Genomic DNA, 17,892 nt, shown 5'->3' with positions numbered 1-17,892 from the left:
TCTTATAGGACATATGAAGAACTGTTACAACTCAAAAAACTGGCAAAGTATTATAATGGACACTACATCAAAGAAGATAGATGGATATCAAATAAGCATATGAAAGTATCTCATCATTAATCATTAGGAAAATGCAAACTAAAACCATGAAGAGATAACACTACATATCCATTAGAATGGCTAAAAATTCAAAAGACTATACCAGATGTGAGTAAGGATGTGGAGGAACTGGTACTTGCATAATTTACTGGTGGGAATATAAAATGGTACAAATACTTTGGAAAATAGTTTGGTAGTTTCTTAGAAATTAAACATAAACCATATGATCCAGTCATTTCGTTCTTAGGTATGTATTCAGAGAAGTAAAAGCGTATGTCCACATAAACGCTTACTTGTGAATGTCCATAAGGAAACAAGCTAAATGTCTGTTAGCAGGTGAATGGATAAACAGATGGTGGTATGTTCACACAATAGAATACCATTCAGTAGTGGAAAGGAAAGAACTATTGATATGTGCAACAGCATGGATGAGTCTCAAAATCATTATGCTGAATGAAAGAAGGCGGGATAAGTATGTATCATATGATTCCATTTACAATATAATTGTAGGGGTGCCTGGGCTTAGTTGGTTAAGCATCCAACTCGATGTCAGTTCAGGTCATGATCTCACAGTCATGGGATCGAGCCCCATATGGGGCTCCATGCTGGGCATGGAGCCTGCTTGAGATCCTTTCTCTCCCTGTTTCTCTGTTCCTCCTCTGCTCATGCTCTTTCTCTCTCAAAAAAAAACCAAAAAACAAAAAAAAAAAAACTAATATAATTGTATACTATATAAATATATAGTATAAAATTCCAGAAAATGCAAACTAATTTATAAATCAGTGGTTGTTTGGGAAGGGGATATTATGAAATGGAGCATGTGGAAATTTTGGGGTGTGATGAATATAGTAATTGTGGTGATGGTTCCACCACATCATATGTTAAAACTAATCAAATTATATACTTCAAATATGTGCAGTTTAATATGTTTTATTTTAATAAAGCTATATTTAAAAACAATGAGTACACTGAAAAAAGAAATATTTGCCTAAATGTCAGCAGTTCTTTTCCTTTGTTTAAATCAAGTATATGAAAATATAATAATATTTGCTAAAAACATGTGCAACTATTTTAAAAAGATTATTTTTTGTCATATCATTTTTTATAGAATAATCATGTTTTATTTTTTTAATGTTTGTTTATTTTTGAGAGAGACAGAGTGTGAGCGGGGGAGGGGAGGAGATAGATGGAGACAGAATCCGAAGCAGGCTCCAGGCTCTGAGCTGTTAGCACAGAGCCCGATGTAGGGCTTGAACTCACGAACTGTGAGATCATGACCTGAGCTGAAGTCGGACACCCAACCGAGTGAGCCACTCCAGGTGCCCCTAGATCAATTATGTTTTAAAAGTCTGGCTTTTACAGAGAAAGACAGATACCAAATGGTTTCACTCTTATGTGGATCCTGAGAAACTTAACAGAAACTCATGGGGGAGGGGAAGGACAAAAAAAAAAGAGGTTAGATTGGGAGAGAGCCAAAGCATAAGAGACTCTTAAAAACTGAGAACAAACTGAGGGTTGATGGGGGGTGGGAGGGAGGGGAGAATGGGTGATGGGTATTGAGGAGGGCACCTTTTGGGATGAGCACTGGGTGTTGTATGGAAACCAATATGACAATAAACTTCATATACTGAAAAAAAAAAGTCTGGCTTTGAAAGCTGAGAATGAGAGGGAAGGAGAATAGGTAATTGTACACTTGGGTTGGAGGGAATATCTTCTCAAATATGGGGGCTGTTTTGTTAATCTTCTCAGCTGAGGCACATGAGCCAGTAAAGAGTGAGAAGCTGTAGGTGCAGAAGAGAAAAGGTGTAGAATAGGAGCAGAGTCCTTTAAGGTAGAGGAAGAAATGGGATCGAGGAAGTTGATGAGGTCCACCTTCTCTAAGACTAGAAGAAAGAGGTGAAGATTAGTGTATATATATGGATACATTTGTACACCCTGGGCAGAAGGATAACAGTTTGTCCCCAAGCCATATTATTTTTAGTGAAAACAGGAAAGTATCCTACTGAGAGTTGGAGGATAGGAATGACAGGCTTACAGTGAGGGATGAGAGTTTAGGCTGGCCATATAGGGGAAGAAGAGAAGAAATTGACCATGGATGTACAAAAAGATTGTCAAGCAAACCTTCTGTCACATACTTGGTGTGTAAGAGGACCTCAGTACCTTCTGTTTTCCTAGAAAATTCCAAAAGCAGCATTCTAGTTGGAGTTGCAGATTGCCAGTCTCTGTTGCCTTTTCTAGATTCTCACTCTTTGTTATAAAGGGGAAATTTCAGAAAAGTAGAATTGTATTGAAACAAACATGGGATTGTATTATACTGTTGTTCTTCTGTAGCTTGCTTTTTTTCATTTTATAATGTGTCTGGAAGATGTTTCCATGTCAGTACATGTAGATATCTCTTTTAAAAACAACACCTGTGTATTAGTATTTCTTATTATGGATGTACCATAATTTATGTGGCATTTTAAGTTATTTCTAACTTCTCGCTATTAAATATTGCTATTGTGAACATCTTTGTATATATCTAAAGATTGTAGATGCTTTTGCACATGTACTACCGTTGACCCTTGAGCAATGCAAGAGTTAGGGGTCCTTACACCCTACAAGTAAAAAATCTGTGTGTAACTTTTGATTCCCCCAAAACTTAACTACTAATAGCCTACTATTGACCAGAAGCCTTATCAATAACATTGAATGTATTGTTGACTAACATATATTTTGTATGTTATATGTATTATGTACTATATTTTTGCAATAAAGTAAGCTAGAAAAAAGAAAATATTAAGAAAATCATAAGAAAAAATACATTAACAGTACTGCACTGTGTTTATCAAAAATCTGTGGATAAGTAGACCTGCACAGTTGAAACCCATGTTATTCAAGGCTCAATTATATTTCTAGGCTAGATAACTTAGAGTTAGAATTATTTTGTTAAAGATAATAAACATTTCACATTTCACATTAACATTTCACATTAAAGATAATACATTTTCACAGTATCACATTGGATACTGTCAAATTGCCGTTCAATTGGTTATATCAGTAGGCTCTCACCAGTCGGAAGAATTAATTTGCCTCACCAACAAATAATGTTATTTCTTTTCATTTTTGTCAATCCTGTGGCCATAAAATATCTCCTGTTTTAAATTTGCATTTCTTCATATTAGTGACGCTGAGCATTTTTCATATGCTTATAAGCCATTTCTATTTCTTATGTGAATTGCCCGTTTTTATTGCCTTTCTTACCGATTTGCAGGAGCTCTTTAAGTGTTATGGATCTTTTGTCTTTTATATATGTGGCAGGTATTGTCTTCCAGAATGTTAATTCTAGAACAAGTTTTAAATTTTGATACTGTTAAATCTTTTATTCTTTTCCTTGATGGTTGCTGGGTTTCAAATCTTGCTTAGAAATGCCTTCCCCACTTCAAGATTATGTAGATTTCTACCTAAAGCTTGTATAGTTGCTCTTGTTTGTTTGTATATTTTCTGTATACCTCTTTCATCTATCTGGAATTAATACATGCAAGTGATGGGAGATAGAGCACTATAATTTTAGATTCAGTAACAAAAATAAATATTTTAGTACAGAATACGTTCAGGTAATTAATTTTGGAAAGATAATAGAGACAACTTTTTTTCAGCATTAACTTCCTAGAAGTAAACATTTTTGTAGTTCCTTTTGTATGTTCCTATTTGTGAGGGGACTACACATTGTGAAGTTCACTGTAGGGCAAAGTTGCTGCTTCTTAGCATTCTTTTAAAATAAGGCCATTACATTTTCCATCTAATAAAGAAATTATTAGAAACATAGATTTGCATTTCCCAATTTTTTCAATGTATGACAGACCAAGCAAATACATGTCTGATAACAGTCAGTCCCTGTAGGTGTTCTAGTTCATACTTAGATCTTTTAAAGAGTACATTGTTACTACAGTAATGAAAATACAGAGAAGGAAGACAGAAGAAGAAAATAGCAAGAGGAGATAGGAAACGGAAAAAAAAAAGACAAAGAAATCATTCAGAGAACAAAAAAAGGAAAAAAGAAGAATAAGAGAAAAGTCAGCCTTTTTCTTGTGAGGGGAGAGTTTAATGTTGTCCCAGGCAATCTTTTCAAAAATATCACATTTAAAAAAAAAAAAAAAAAGCTCTATACATAGTTGCAGTGATGTGGTTTTGTTGTTTTGTTTATTTGGTTTTTGTCTTTTGTTCTGGGGATGAGATGGACTTCTGCTATCCTAAGTGGGTACTGTCTTTCATGCTCTTTTTTATTTTTTATTGTTTTAATCTTTTTTTTTCAACATCAGTGTACTCTTTAATCCCCACCCCTGAGTGAAATAAGTCAGTCAGAGGAAGACAAATACCATATGATCTCACTCATGTGGAATTTAAGAAACAAATGAGCAAAGAGAAAAAGAGACAAATCAAAAAACAGACTCTCAATTACAGAGAAGAAACTGATGGTTAGGAGAGGGGAGGTGTTATCCTTTTTAACAGGCTGTTAGATGTACACTGTTAAATGAGTTTGGGAATCATGTTTCTTTATTATTTCGTTTAGGCAACTGAGAATTTTAAACCGACAACTTAGAGAACAAGAAAAAACTCAAAAGGCACCTGGTTCTCTGGAATGCAACCTTGAATGTAGGTAAAAGAACTTTAAGAACTGATGATAAATTCTTTGTGGTTCTGGAAATACTGATAAAGAATTGAGCTTTCTTAATTATTTTGTCATAAGCGGACTTTCTTTTAATCTACATTTGAAAAAATAGGAATAATACCCTTATTAAAAATTAAAATAGCACAGAAACAAAAATAAAAGATCTGTGCTATTATGTCCCAATAATACACCCCTGTTTCTTTTTTAAAAGGCTGTACTTCCTTTCACATGTCTTCTGTTCATATGGAATTAATGTGTTTCATAAATACTGAGTTCCTACTGTATGCCAGGCACTAATAGAACTATATATGTATTTTATTTTTTCTTTTTTAAAAATGAGATTACACTCGATATGCTCTTCTGTAGCTTGCATTTATTCACTTAACATGTAGGGAGCATTTTTCTTTTTTTTCCTTTCTTGTTCAGGTTTTTATTTAAATTCCAGTTTGTTAGTGTACAGTGTATTGTTAGTTTCAGATATAAAATTTAGTGATTCATCACTTACATACAATACCCAGTGCTCATCACAACAAGTGCCCTCCTGAATACCCATCACCAATTTAACCCATTCTCCCACCTGCCTCTCCTCCAGTAACCCTTAGTTTGTTCTCTATTGTTAAGAGTCTGTTTCCTGGTTTGCCTCCCTTTTTTTCCTATGTTCATCTGTTTTGTTTATTAAATTCCACATATGAGTGAAATCATATGGTATTTTCTCTCTCTGACCGATTTACTTTGTTTATCATTGATACTCTCTGGCTCCATCCACGTCATTGCAAATGCAAGATTTTATTCTTTTTTATGGCTGAGTAATATTCCATTGTGTATACATACACACACACCGCATCTTCTTTATCCATTCATCAGTAGATGGCCATTTGGGCTTTTTCCATAATTTGGCTGTTGTTGATAAGGCTGCTGTAAACAACAGAGTGCATGTATCTCTTTGAATCGGTATTTTTGTATCTTTTGGGTTAATACATAGTAGTGCAGTTGCTGGATCATAGGATAGTTTTATTTTATTTATTTATATATTTTTTAATGTTTATTTTTTTTTTTGAGAGGAAGAGAGAGAAACAGAGTGCAAGTGGGGGAGGGGCAAAGAAAGAGGGAGACACAGAATCGGAAGCAGGCTCCAGGCTCCGAACTGTCAGCACAGAGCCTGATGTGGGGTTCAAACCCATGAACCGTGAGATCATGACCTGAGCCAAAGTGGGTGCTTAACGAACTGAGCCACCCAGGCACTCCTGGCTTTATTTTTAACTCGTTGAAGAACCTCCATACTGTTTTCCAGATAGGCTGCACCTGTTTGCATTCCCACCAACAGTGTAAGAGTGTTCCCCTTTCTCTGCAACCTCACCAACACCTGTTTCCTGTGTGGTTCATTTTAGCCATTCTGACAGGTGTGAGGTGATACCTCATTGGGTTTTTTAAATTTATTTTGAGAGAGAGAAAGAGAGTGTGCATGTGTGAGCAGGGGAGGGGCAGAGAAAGAGGGAGAGAGAGAGAATCCCAAACAGACTCTGCACTCTCAGCATGGGGCCCCATGTGGGGCTCGAACTCCCAAAACATTGAGAGAACAACCTGAGCTGAAATCAAGAGTCAGAAGCTTAACTGACCAGGCACCCCTCTCATTATAGTTTTGATTTGTATTTTCCTGATGATGAGTGATGTTGAGCATCTTTTCTGTTAGCCATCTTTTTGGAAAAATGTCTACTCATTTCTTCTGCCCATTTTTTAAGTGGATTATTTGTTTTTTGGGTGTTCAATTTTGTGAGTTCTTTATGTATTTTGGATATTAATCCTTTAACCAATATGTCATTTGCAGATATCTTCTCCCACTGTGTAAGTTGCTTTTTAGTTTTGTTGATTGTTCCTTCCCTGTACAGAAGCTTTTTATTTTGAAGTAGTCCCGATAGTTTATTTTTGCTTTTGTTTCACTTGCCTCAGAAGACATATATAGTAAGAAATTGCCATGGCTGATGTTAAAGAGGTTACTGCCTATGTTCTCCTCTAGGATTTTGATGGTTTCCTGTCTCACATTTAGGTCTTTCATCCATTTTGAATTTATTTTTGTGTATGATGTAAGAAAGCAGTCCAGTTCCATTCTTTTGCATGTTGCTGTCCAGTTTTGCCAACACCATTTGTTGAAGAGACTTTTTTTCATTGGATATTCTTTCCTGCTTTGTTGAAGATTAGTTGACCATACAGTTGTGGGTTTATTCCTGGGTTTTTTATTCTGTTCCATCGATCTTTGTGTTGTTTTTCTGCCAGTATCATACTGTTTTGATCACTACAGCTTTGTAATATAACTTGAAGTCTGAAGTTGTGATGCCTCCTCTTTGCTTTGCTTTGCTTTGCTTTGGCTATTCGGGGTCTTTTGTGGTTCCATACAAATTTTAGGATTTTTTGTTCTAGCTCTGTGAAAAATGCTGGTGGTATTTTGATAGGCATTGCATTAAATGTGTAGATTGCTTTGGGTAGTATAGACATTTTAACATATTTATTCTTCCAATCCATGAACATGGAATGTTTTTCCATTGCTTTGTGTTGTCTTGAATTTCCTTCGTTAGTGTTTTATAGTTTTCAGAATACAAATCTTTAACCTCTTTGGTTAGGTTTATTCCTAGGTATCTTATGGTTTTTGGTGCAATTATAAATGGGATCGAGTCCTTGATTTCTCTTTTGGCTGTTTCATTGTTGGTGTATAGAAGTACAACAGATTACTGTACATTGATTTTGTATCCTGAGACTTTACTGAATTCATGTATCAGTTCTAGCAATTTTTTTGGTGGTCTTTTGGGTTTTCTACATAGAGTATCACGTCATCTACAAATAGTGAGAGTTTGACTTCTTCCTTGCTGATTTGGATGCCTTTATTTTTTTGTGTTGTCTGATTGCTGAGGCTAGGACTTATAGTATTATGTTAAATAACAGGGTGAGAGTGGACTTGTTCCTGTCTTGTTCCTGACTATATAGAGGAAAAGCTTGCAGTTTTTCCCCATTGAGGATGATAGCAGCTGTGGGTTTTTTTGTATATGGCCTTTATTATGTTGAGGTATGTTCCCTCCATCTATACTTTGTTGAGGGTTTTTATTATGAATGGATATTGTACTTTGTCTAATGCTTTCTCTGCATCTATTGAGGATCATATGGTTCTTATCCTTTCTCTTCTTAATGTGATGTATCACATTGGTTGATTTGCAAATATTGAGCCATTATTGCATCTCAGGAATAAATCCCACTTGATGATGGTGAATGATTCTTTTAATGTACTGTTGGATTTGATTTGCTAGCAATGTGTTGAGAATTTTTGCAGCCATCTTCATCAGGGATACTGGCCTGTAGTTCTTTGTTTTAGTGGAGTCTTTGTCTGGTTTTGGAATCAGGGTAATGCTGGCCCCATAGAATGAGTTTGGAAGTTTTCTTTCCTTTTCTATTTTTTAGAATAGTTTAAGAAGAATAGGTATTAACTCTTTTTATAAATTTAAATTTATATTTATAGTTATATTATATATATTTATATTATAACTATTAAATTTATAACTTTAAATGTTTGCTAGAATTTGCCTGTGAAGCCATCTTGCCCTGGACTTTTGCTTTTTGGGAGACTTTTGATTACTGATCCAGTTTCTTTGCTGGTATCGGTCTGTTCTAGTTTTCTATTTCTTCCTGTTTCAGTTTTGGTAGTTTATATGTTTCTAGGAACTTATCATTTCTTCCAGATTGTCTAATTTGTTGGCATATAGTTTTTCATAATATTCTTTTATAATTATTTGTATTTCTGTGATATTGGTTGTTATTTCTCTTCTCTCATTTATGATTTTGTTTATTTGGGCCCTTTCTCTTTTGTTTTGATAAGTCTGGCTAGGGATTTATCAAGTTTATTAATTTTTTCAAAGAACTAGCTCCTGGTTTCATTGATTTGTTCTGGTTTTGGGTTTTTTTTTTCCAGTTTCTTTATCACTTACTTCTACTCTATTCTTTATTATTTCCCTTCTTTTGCTGGCTTTAGGATTCATTTGTTGTTGTTGTTGTTGTTGTTGTTGTTGTTGTTGTTGTTTTTAGCTCCTTTAGGTGTAAGGTTAGGTTGTTTATTTGAGAATTTTCTTGCTTCTTGAGGTAGGCCTGTATTGCTATATACTTCCCTCTTATGACCACTTTTGCTGCATCCCAAAGGTTTTAGACCATCATGTTTTCATTTTCATTTGTTTCCATGTATTTTTTTATTTCTTCTTTAATTTCCTGCTTGACCCATTCATTCCTTAGTAGCATGTTGTTTAACCTCCTTATATTTGTGGTCTTCCCAAATTTTTTCTTGTGGTTGACTTCAAGTTTCATAGCATTGTGGTCAGAAAATATGCATGGTATGATCTCAATCTTTTTGTACTTGTTGAAGCCTGATTTGTGACCTAGTATGTGATCTATTCTGGAGACTGTCCCATGTGCACTCAAAAAGAATGTGTATTCTGCTGCTTTAGGATGAAATATTCTGAATATATCTGTTACATCAGTCTGGTCTGGTGTCTTTCAAAGCCTTTGTTTCCTTGTTGATTTTCTTCTTAGATGGTCTGTTCATTGGTGTAAGTGGGGTGTTAAAGTCCCTTACTATTATTGTGTTACTATCAATGAGTTCCTTTATGTTTGTTATTAATTGTTTTGTATGTTTGGGTTCTCTCAATTTGGGGGCATAAATATTTATAATTGTTAGATCTTGTTGGATAGTCCCCTTTATCATGATATAGTGCCCTTCTTCATCTCTTGTTACAGTCTTTGTTTTAAAATCTAGTTGGTCTGGTAGAAGTATTGCTACTCCAGCTTATTTTAATGTTCATTTGCATGATAGATCTTTCTCCATCCCCTCACTTTCAATCTGCTGGTGTCTTTAGGTCTAAAATGAGTCTCTTGTAGGCAGCATATAGATGTGTCTTTTTTTTTTTTTTTTAGTCCATTCTGACACTATATGTCTTGATTAGAACATTTAGTCCATTTACATTCAGAGTAATTATTGATAGATACGTATTTAGTGCCATTTTATTACTTGTTTTATCATTGTTTCTAGAGATTTTCTGTTCCTTTCTAGTCTTTGTCACTTTTGATCTGTCCTTCCCACTCAAAGAAGCCCCTCCAATATTTTTGCAGGACTGGTTTAGTGTTCATGAACTCCTTTAGTTTTTGTTTGTCTGGGAAACTCATTCTATTCTGAATGACAACCTTGCTGGATAGAGTATTCTTGGCTGCAGATTTTTCCCATTCAGCATGTAGAATATATCATGCCACTCCCTTCTGGCTTGCCAAAGGAGTGATCTGTGGAGAGATCTACAGCTAACCTTATGGGTCTTCCCTTGTAAGTTAGGGACTTTTTTGTCTTACTGGTTTTAGATTTTTTTCTTTATCACTATTTTTGCAAATTTAAATATAATATGTCTTGGTGTTGGCCTGCTTTTGTTGATTTTGATAGCAGTTCTCTCTAACTCCTGGATTTGGATGTCTGTTCCCTTCCTCAGATTAGGGAAGTTTTCAGCTATTATTTCCTCAAATAAACTTTCTTTCCCCTTTTCTCTCTCTTTTTCTTCTGGGACTCCTATGATGCAAATGTTACTACATTTAATGGAGTCACTGAGTTCCCCAAGTCTACTCTCATGATTCATCATTCTTCGTTCTTTTGTTCAGCTTCATTGTTTTTCATAATTCTTTTTTTTTTTTAAGTTTTTATTTATTTATTTTGAGGGAGAATGTGGGTGTGCAAGCAGGAGAGGGGCAGAGAAAGGAAGAGACAGAATCCCAAGCTGACAGCATGGAGCCTGATGTGGGGCTCAAACTCACGAACCATGAGATTGTGACCTGAGCCCAGATCAAGAGTCGGATGCTTAACTGACTGAGCCACCCAGGCAGCCCAATTATTTTCCATAATTCTATCTTCTGTATCACTTATTCATCCTTCCATCCTTGTGGTCATTACATCCAGGTTGTTTCCAATCTCAGTTATTGCATTTTTCATATCTGTCTGATTGTTTTTTAACTCTTATTTCTGTAGTAAAGGTTTCCCTGATATCTTCCATGCTATTCTCAAGCCCAGGGAGTATCCCTATGACTGTTATTTTAAAATCTCCATCAGTCTTATTACTTATATCTGTTTCAATTAGATTTCTAGCCATGACCATTTCTTGTTATTTCTTTTGGGATGAATTCCTCCATCTTGGCATTTTGTCTAGGTCTCTGTCTTCTTCTGTGTGTTAGAAAAGCCTGCTGTGTTTCCTGCTCCTGAGAGTAATGACTTTATGAAGAGGTTATATAGTATGTAGGGCCTGGTGCTTCAGGGAGTGTCTCTGGTGTGTGCTACATGCACTCCACTAATGTGTTTTGGCTGCTCTATCCCTTAGGTCAGTCCTCTGCAGATGTTCTCCTTACCTGCAGTGGGCAGTGCTTAGACCTTGGCTAGAGTGTGGTCAGTTTTATCTAGGTGTCTGGCCTCCTTCTTAAATGAGACTTGATTCTACTTCCACTAGAACTGATGCTTTGCAGAACTCTATGGTCAGTAGACCTGATGTGTGCAGGGGTTTGTGCTGGTGTTCTTGGGGAAGGGCCTACTGCACTGGTCCTTAAACTTGCCTGAGAAAAGCAGTACAAACAGAGCACAGGAGGACAGGTCTTCGTGTAAGCAGATTAAACAGCCAGTGTTGGTGCTGTGCTTTTTTTTTTTTTTTTTGAAGTTGGTTTATGCCTATGGGTAGAGGAAGGAAATGGCTCCAGCCAGATCCTTTGTCCTGGAGAGGGTACTCGGTGCTTGGTGCTCTCAGAGAAGCACTCCCAGAAGAGTGAGTGATTTCCCCTTGTACCTCTCAGGTGTTTTTCAGATCGCTGTTTTCACACTGCTTGTCTGTAGTTTGCTTGCCTGTCTGGGGCAGCACAGTGCACTTTGGTCTCTATCCCAGCCAAACCTGCTGACTTTTAAAATTCCAAACTTCAAGGAAGTGCTTTGGAGGGGGGCCTGCACTGGTCTTCAGGGTGAGAGTCTTGCCTCGCTGGGGGTGATGCAGATTTGACTGAGAAGGGCATTTGTGCCAGAGCTCAGGGGCATGGGATTTGGAGCAGGCTAAACAGCCGGTATCCAGGTTAGCTTCCCTCAGCAGGTGTCTGTACCTATGCTGAGGGCAAGGGAGAGAAATGGCACCCACCAGCTCTTTTGTCCTGGGAGAAGCAACGTCACCTCTCACAGATGTGCTCCAAGAAGTAGGAACCGTCTCTCCCAATGTGCCTTAGGCGATCCCCAGATCATGCCATTTGCCCCGGGGTTGCTTGCCTGCCTTCTTTCCAGGAGTAGGGCAGCCCCCTCAGGTCTGTCTTCCCAGCCAAGCTGGTAGACCTCTAAAACTCCAGTCTTTGTGCCCCACTGATTGCAAAAACTCATGAAAATCAGCCCGTCTCGTTTTCCCAGCCAATGGCTTTGTGAAAGTGTTCTCCTTGTATGTAAGGGCTCCTTTGCTTCCATAGCACCCGTGATCTGTTTCTCCCCCAAACCATGTCTCTGCACTTCTTACCTTCCTCCATGTGGCCTCTTTTCTCCCTCCAGTTGTACAGTTTGTTCTGTCAGTCCTCAGGTCAATTTCTTGTGTATTCAGAATGATTTGATAGTTACTCAGCTATGTTCGAGGGATAAGGCAGGCCTAGGGTCCTCCTGCCATGCTGCCATCTTAGCTCCCCCTTCCAGTAAAACCTGTAGTGCGCATTTTTCTGTATCAAAATACATAGATTCTGTTTAAGAACTATTTGAATATTCTGCTTATGTTGCTTCTAGCATTATGCATTTGAAGTCCTCTGATGATAGCTATCTAGGTATTTTCCCAGTGCAAACAGTGGTACAGTGAAAATCTTGTACATGTGTCTTTGTGCACATGTGTGAGCATTTTGTAGATAATGGCTGTAGAATTAATGAGTCAGTCAAATTTTGACAGATATTGCCAAATTGTGCTTATGGATCCTAAAGCTTAAAATATTAGGAAAAAGAAAAAAACTACTATTAACAAGGAAAAGATTAGAACAATTTGTTTCTTTGTTTTTTTATTCTTGGGATCTTTTCCTAAACTTGACAAAACTCAGATGACACAAAGGAAAAGACTGATAAGATTTGTTCTCAGAATTTTTTGTCATTTTCTGCATGGCAAAATTGTAAACACATTCAAAGTGCATTAATAAAATGGAGACAATTGTTTCATAATACATGATATAACAAAGGCTTAATTTTCTTAGTATATAAATAGCTCTTACAAAGCAATAAGAAAAATACGAGTACCCAACAGAACACACACTTCATAAAAGTGTTCATCTTTACCAGAGTAATCTTGGAAAAAGTCACTCTGATTCCACTATGAATAAACAGTGGGGGTGGAGATATGTGGGAGAGAGGGGCAAAGAGGGAAATGAGGAGATTGGTAGTTGCCATTCTAAATAGCTTATATCTTTTTAGTCTCTGACCATTTGCCTTATTGTTTTCTTGAAAGCATTTATCGCTATTTATGATTACTTGTTTGTTATCAGCTCTTTGAGAGCACCAGCTATGTCTCTGCTATTCACTACTGTATGTCCAAGTTCTAATTCCGTGCCTCACACATAGTAAGTCTTCACTCAAGGCTGTATTTATTAAATGAATGGTGCCGTATACTTTTACAGACATTAAAAAGAATGTGATAGATCTATATGCTAATTACATATTAATCTTATGAGAGAAAAAGTGTTATTCATCTCTGTTTAAATATATATGTTATATGCACAAGTGTTTTTCCAGAAAGATACCAAAGTTAATTGTGGTTGCCTTTAGGAGGAGAGTGGAGGTGGGGTGGGAAGGGAGATTCTTCACTGAGAATAATTTGGTAATTGGTATTTCGTCGTGTTTGAATTCTTTTTACTTTGTACATGTATTATTCTTTCATTAACAAAGGTAAAAAAAAAAATCTTAATGTCCAAAATATCAGTTGGAGAGGAAAGGTATGATCTCTGCATCAAATTTTAGAAATATATTTAATATTTACGTGGAACTGCTCAAACATATAATGGTTAAACAAATCAATAAGTTCCAGATCTTTTCCTTTTTATACACAGATCTTTTTTAGGTTTGTGCTTTTTAAATTAGGGAAACAATGATTTGATCTGTTTTGTCTTGCAGTGTTTTCTCTTCAGTCATTGAACAAGTCCCTGCAAAACCAATTACAGGAGTCACTGAAGAGCCAGGAATTACTACAGAATAAAAATGAAGAACTTTTAAAAGTGATTGAAAATCAGAAAGATGAAAACAAAAAATTTGCTGGTATATTTAAAGAGAAAGAGCAAACTTTACTTGAAAATAAACAGCAATTTGACATTGAGACAACAAGAATAAAAATTGGTATGTATTTCAACTATAGTTGTGGTCACATTTTTTGAAAAGGAAAAGGAAACTGAAATTTTATTGTGGTTTCAGAATTGGAGGAAGCCTTAGTCAATGTGAAAAGCTCCCGGTTTAAGTTAGAAGCTGCTGAAAAGGAAAATCAAATATTGGGAATAACATTACGTCAGCGTGACGCTGAGGTGACCCGACTGAGAGAATTAACAAGGTAATGTTGATTTCATTTGAATAACATGCCTCTTGTCAGATTACTTATGACTTCAAAAATGATTTTAGGTCTGCTCTCTTTCCCCTTTCTCTCTTGTCGATGTTTTTGCTAATTTCTAATGATGTTTTCTTCTGCTCCAATTAGGTTTAGAAATGCCAAACCTGGCTCAATGCTTTTCTAAACCATGTGATTCCAAGAAAAGGGCTCTTGTAAAGAGCTTCAGCTTATTATATGTACATAAGCTGAAGACTCACTTAGCAAATTGTTAAGAGCCCTCTGGTTCTGACGCCAGAGAGAGCTGAATGGAATCCCATTTCTACCCTGTGCTAGCTGTATGGCTTTAACCAAGTTATTTAACCTCTATAAACCTCAGCTTTAACGTGGAGCATGATTAGGGTTGATGGGAACACTAAGAAATAACTCACATGAAGCATTGAGCACAGTAAGCCCTCATGCCAGATGATCTTGGGAAAGTCATGTAGCCTCTGTGAGCCTCAGTTATTTCATCAGTGAAGTGAGGGAGTCAGCAGCAACCCCTAAGAGCCCTTTGTTCCCTAATATGTCTTTTCTCAAATCAATAAAATCACTGCACTCAATTTTTACCTGATATGTACTTTAAAAGTACAATTTTCTCTTGAGACATTTGTTAAGAATTGGATTTCCAACTACTTACTTAAATTCTAGAGAAGTCTGTTATTTTAGGCCTGAATATCATTAGATCTGACCATACACTTGAATGATACTGGAAGTTCATAGTTCAGATATAAAATAATTTTGAATATAAAATAATCTCCTTCATATTTCAAATGAGAAGATCCATTTTGAATGACACACTTAGGAAAATAGATGAAATAGTAATGTATCTATAATACTTAATCTATTAATTTAATTTTATAAATATATTTGAAATGATTCTATATAAGCTATATGAACATAGAAATACTGTTTTTTTTCCACATTCATATTTCATTCAAATATTTATTGAACAATAGGGAAAAACAAGACACTTGTGTATCCATGTAGTGTTATAATTAATTAGGCTCTAGTCAGAGTATCTAAAATGTTGGCTTATACCACTCTTATTCAAAGTAAAAGTGAGAGAATGTCCCCCTTATGAAAGCCTTTATAAAGTCTCCAAAGAAAAGCATCTCCTCTTTTTTGAGGACTACTTTTGGGATGAAAACTCTGTTATTATCAAGTATTTATGGTAAAAGAAGCCAGTCACAAAAAACCACATATTGTATTATTCCACTTAATATGAAGTGTTCAGAATAGGCAAACCCATGGAGACAAAAAATAGATTGATGGTTGCCAAGGGCTGAGAGAAAAGGGGAAGAAGGAGGAGTGAGTGCTGATGGGTACAGAGTGTCTTTTTAGGGTAATGAAAATGTTCTGAAATTGGATAGAGGTAATGATTATATAACTGTATGAATATATTAAAAACAACTCAGTTGCACACTTTAAAGGGGTGAATTTTATAGTAAATTATGTAACAAAATTTATTTTTAATTTTTGTAATGTTTATTTTTATTTATTTATTTATTTATTTATTTATTTATTTATTTATTTTTGAGAGAGAGAGAGATCAAGCTGGGGAGGAAGAGAGAGAGAAATCCCAAGTAGGCTCCGCACTGTCAGCACAAGGCCCAACTCAGGGCTCAAACTCAGGAACTGTGAGATCATGACCTGAGCCAAAACCAAGAGTCGGACGCTTAACTGACTGAACCACCCAGATGCCCCTCAATAAATGTTTTTTAAAACATACCTATGGCATATAATCCATTTGGAAGAGAAAAATAGGATAGCCACTCAGCATGGTCAGGTTCCATGAGCAGTTGCTTAGGTGTCCCTGGCAGCATCTCCTCATTTAAGGGGCGTGGTGTTCAGCCTCTCGCAGAAAGTGCAGCAGAGGATTTAGTTGCCTGAGAAATTGCATTTCTTCTCAAAATGTTTTTTTTTTCATACTACTAAATCTAGCTCCTTTATGAGCATGAAATTAGAAGCTGGTTTATCTTTTATTAATAGTATACTTTGATTTTTTTTCCCCAAAGTCTTCTCTCTCTCATATCTATTATTTTGTCTCCTCATCTATGATGGAAAGATTTTAATAAATGCATTTTCATAGATGGGGAAACTGGGACCATACAAGTTAAATATTAATAGAAAGTTAATAAGCAAGGACTAGAACTCACATCTCTTAATTCCTAGCCAGGTTTTCTCTCTTGCACATGGTATGTCCTTAGCTAAAATAGTTTATTCCTGGTAACACTTCCTCGTAACTGCTAGTCTGAGTGAACCTTAGATGTTTGTTTTGTTTTGTTTTGTTTTGTTTTGTTTTGTTTTACCTGAGAGATGTAGGGATGAGTGGATGGATTCATTTACTTACTCATTTATTCATCAAACATTTATTGTATATTATATTCCAAATATATATGTGTGAAATACAAAAATATGTAATCATTTTAGTTGCTAAATATCCATGTCAGCAAGCTAAAAGCTTATTCTAGTGCTTTGATGATGTATATAGGAAGATGCAGCCTTTTTTCAATTAAAAAAATTTTTTTTAATGTTTTATTTATTTTTGACTGAGAGAGAGAGACAGAGCATGAGCGGAGGAGGGGCAGAGAGAGAGGGAGACACAGAATCTGAAGCAGGCTCCAGGCTTTGAGCTGACAGCACAGAGTCTGATGCGGGGCTCGAACTCACAGACCGCAAGATCATGACCTGAACCGAAGTCGGACACTCAACCGAGTGAGCCACCCAGGCGTCCCATATACAGCCTTTTTTAAGAATAAACTTGACTGAAGAGGCGCCTGGGTGGCTCAGTCGGTAAAGCGTCCCACCTCAGCTCAGGTCATGATCTCTCAGTTCAGGAGTTCGAGCCCCGCGTCGGGCTGTGTGCTGACAGCTTGGAGCCTGGAGCCTGCTTTGGATTCTGTGTCTCCCTCTCTCTCTGCCTGCCTCTCTCTCTCTCTCTCTCTCTCTCTCAAAAATAAACATTAAAAAAAATTTTTTTTAACTTGACTGACTACTATTTAATTTTTTTTAATTTTTACATTTATTTATTTTTGAGAGACAGAGCACAAGTGGGGAAGGGGCAGAGAGAGAGGGAGACACAGAATCAGAAGCAGGCTCCAGGCTCCAAGCTGTCAGCACAGAGCCGATATGGGGCTCGAACCCACGAGAACTGTGAGATCATGACCTGAGCCGAAGTCGGACGCTTAACTGACTGAGCTACCCAGGCGCCCTGACTGAATACTATTTAACATAGTGGTCCATTTGTGGAGAAAATTGATAAAAAAGATGTAAGGGCAATTTTTAGAGTAAGCAATAGTTTAATTATTAGAGAAATTAGCATAAATGGAAGCGCAAAGAAATGAAAGGACTTGCCTGCCTTTCACAGCTAGTTGGGGCCCAAGCTGGGACCCGAGCCAAGATTTTAGTTTCCCTCTTGAGTCTTGCTTTCTCTTTTGGAAAGGACAGCTTCTCTCTGAGAAAAGAGGATGTGTTTTTGAGAGATTCTTCTAACTTTGTACCTGCTCATTCTTTCAAAAT

The 17,892-nt window shown here is 36.5% G+C and overlaps 1 protein-coding gene across 3 annotated transcripts in view; it reads left to right on the top strand.

Moving 5' to 3' along the window:
• The window catches only part of CCDC14 (coiled-coil domain containing 14), a 52,370-nt gene that overhangs the window by 29,481 nt on the left and 4,997 nt on the right, over window positions 1-17,892 (top strand). For all 3 annotated transcript variants that reach the window (XR_006718370.1, XM_045502302.1, XM_045502301.1), the window contains 3 exons: window positions 4,652-4,734; window positions 13,911-14,129; window positions 14,205-14,337. Coding sequence is in view for 2 of the 3 variants with exons in the window: in XM_045502302.1 (XP_045358258.1) it covers window positions 4,652-4,734; window positions 13,911-14,129; window positions 14,205-14,337 (435 nt within the window). In the remaining variant the exon portion in view is untranslated. The remainder of the gene's footprint in view (window positions 1-4,651; window positions 4,735-13,910; window positions 14,130-14,204; window positions 14,338-17,892) is intronic.

The sequence above is a fragment of the Leopardus geoffroyi genome, chromosome C2 (assembly GCF_018350155.1).
Source record: "Leopardus geoffroyi isolate Oge1 chromosome C2, O.geoffroyi_Oge1_pat1.0, whole genome shotgun sequence".
Lineage (NCBI taxonomy): Eukaryota > Metazoa > Chordata > Mammalia > Carnivora > Felidae > Leopardus > Leopardus geoffroyi.
Note: the sequence above shows the minus strand (reverse complement) of the source record. Positions and strands in the feature narration are given on the sequence as shown.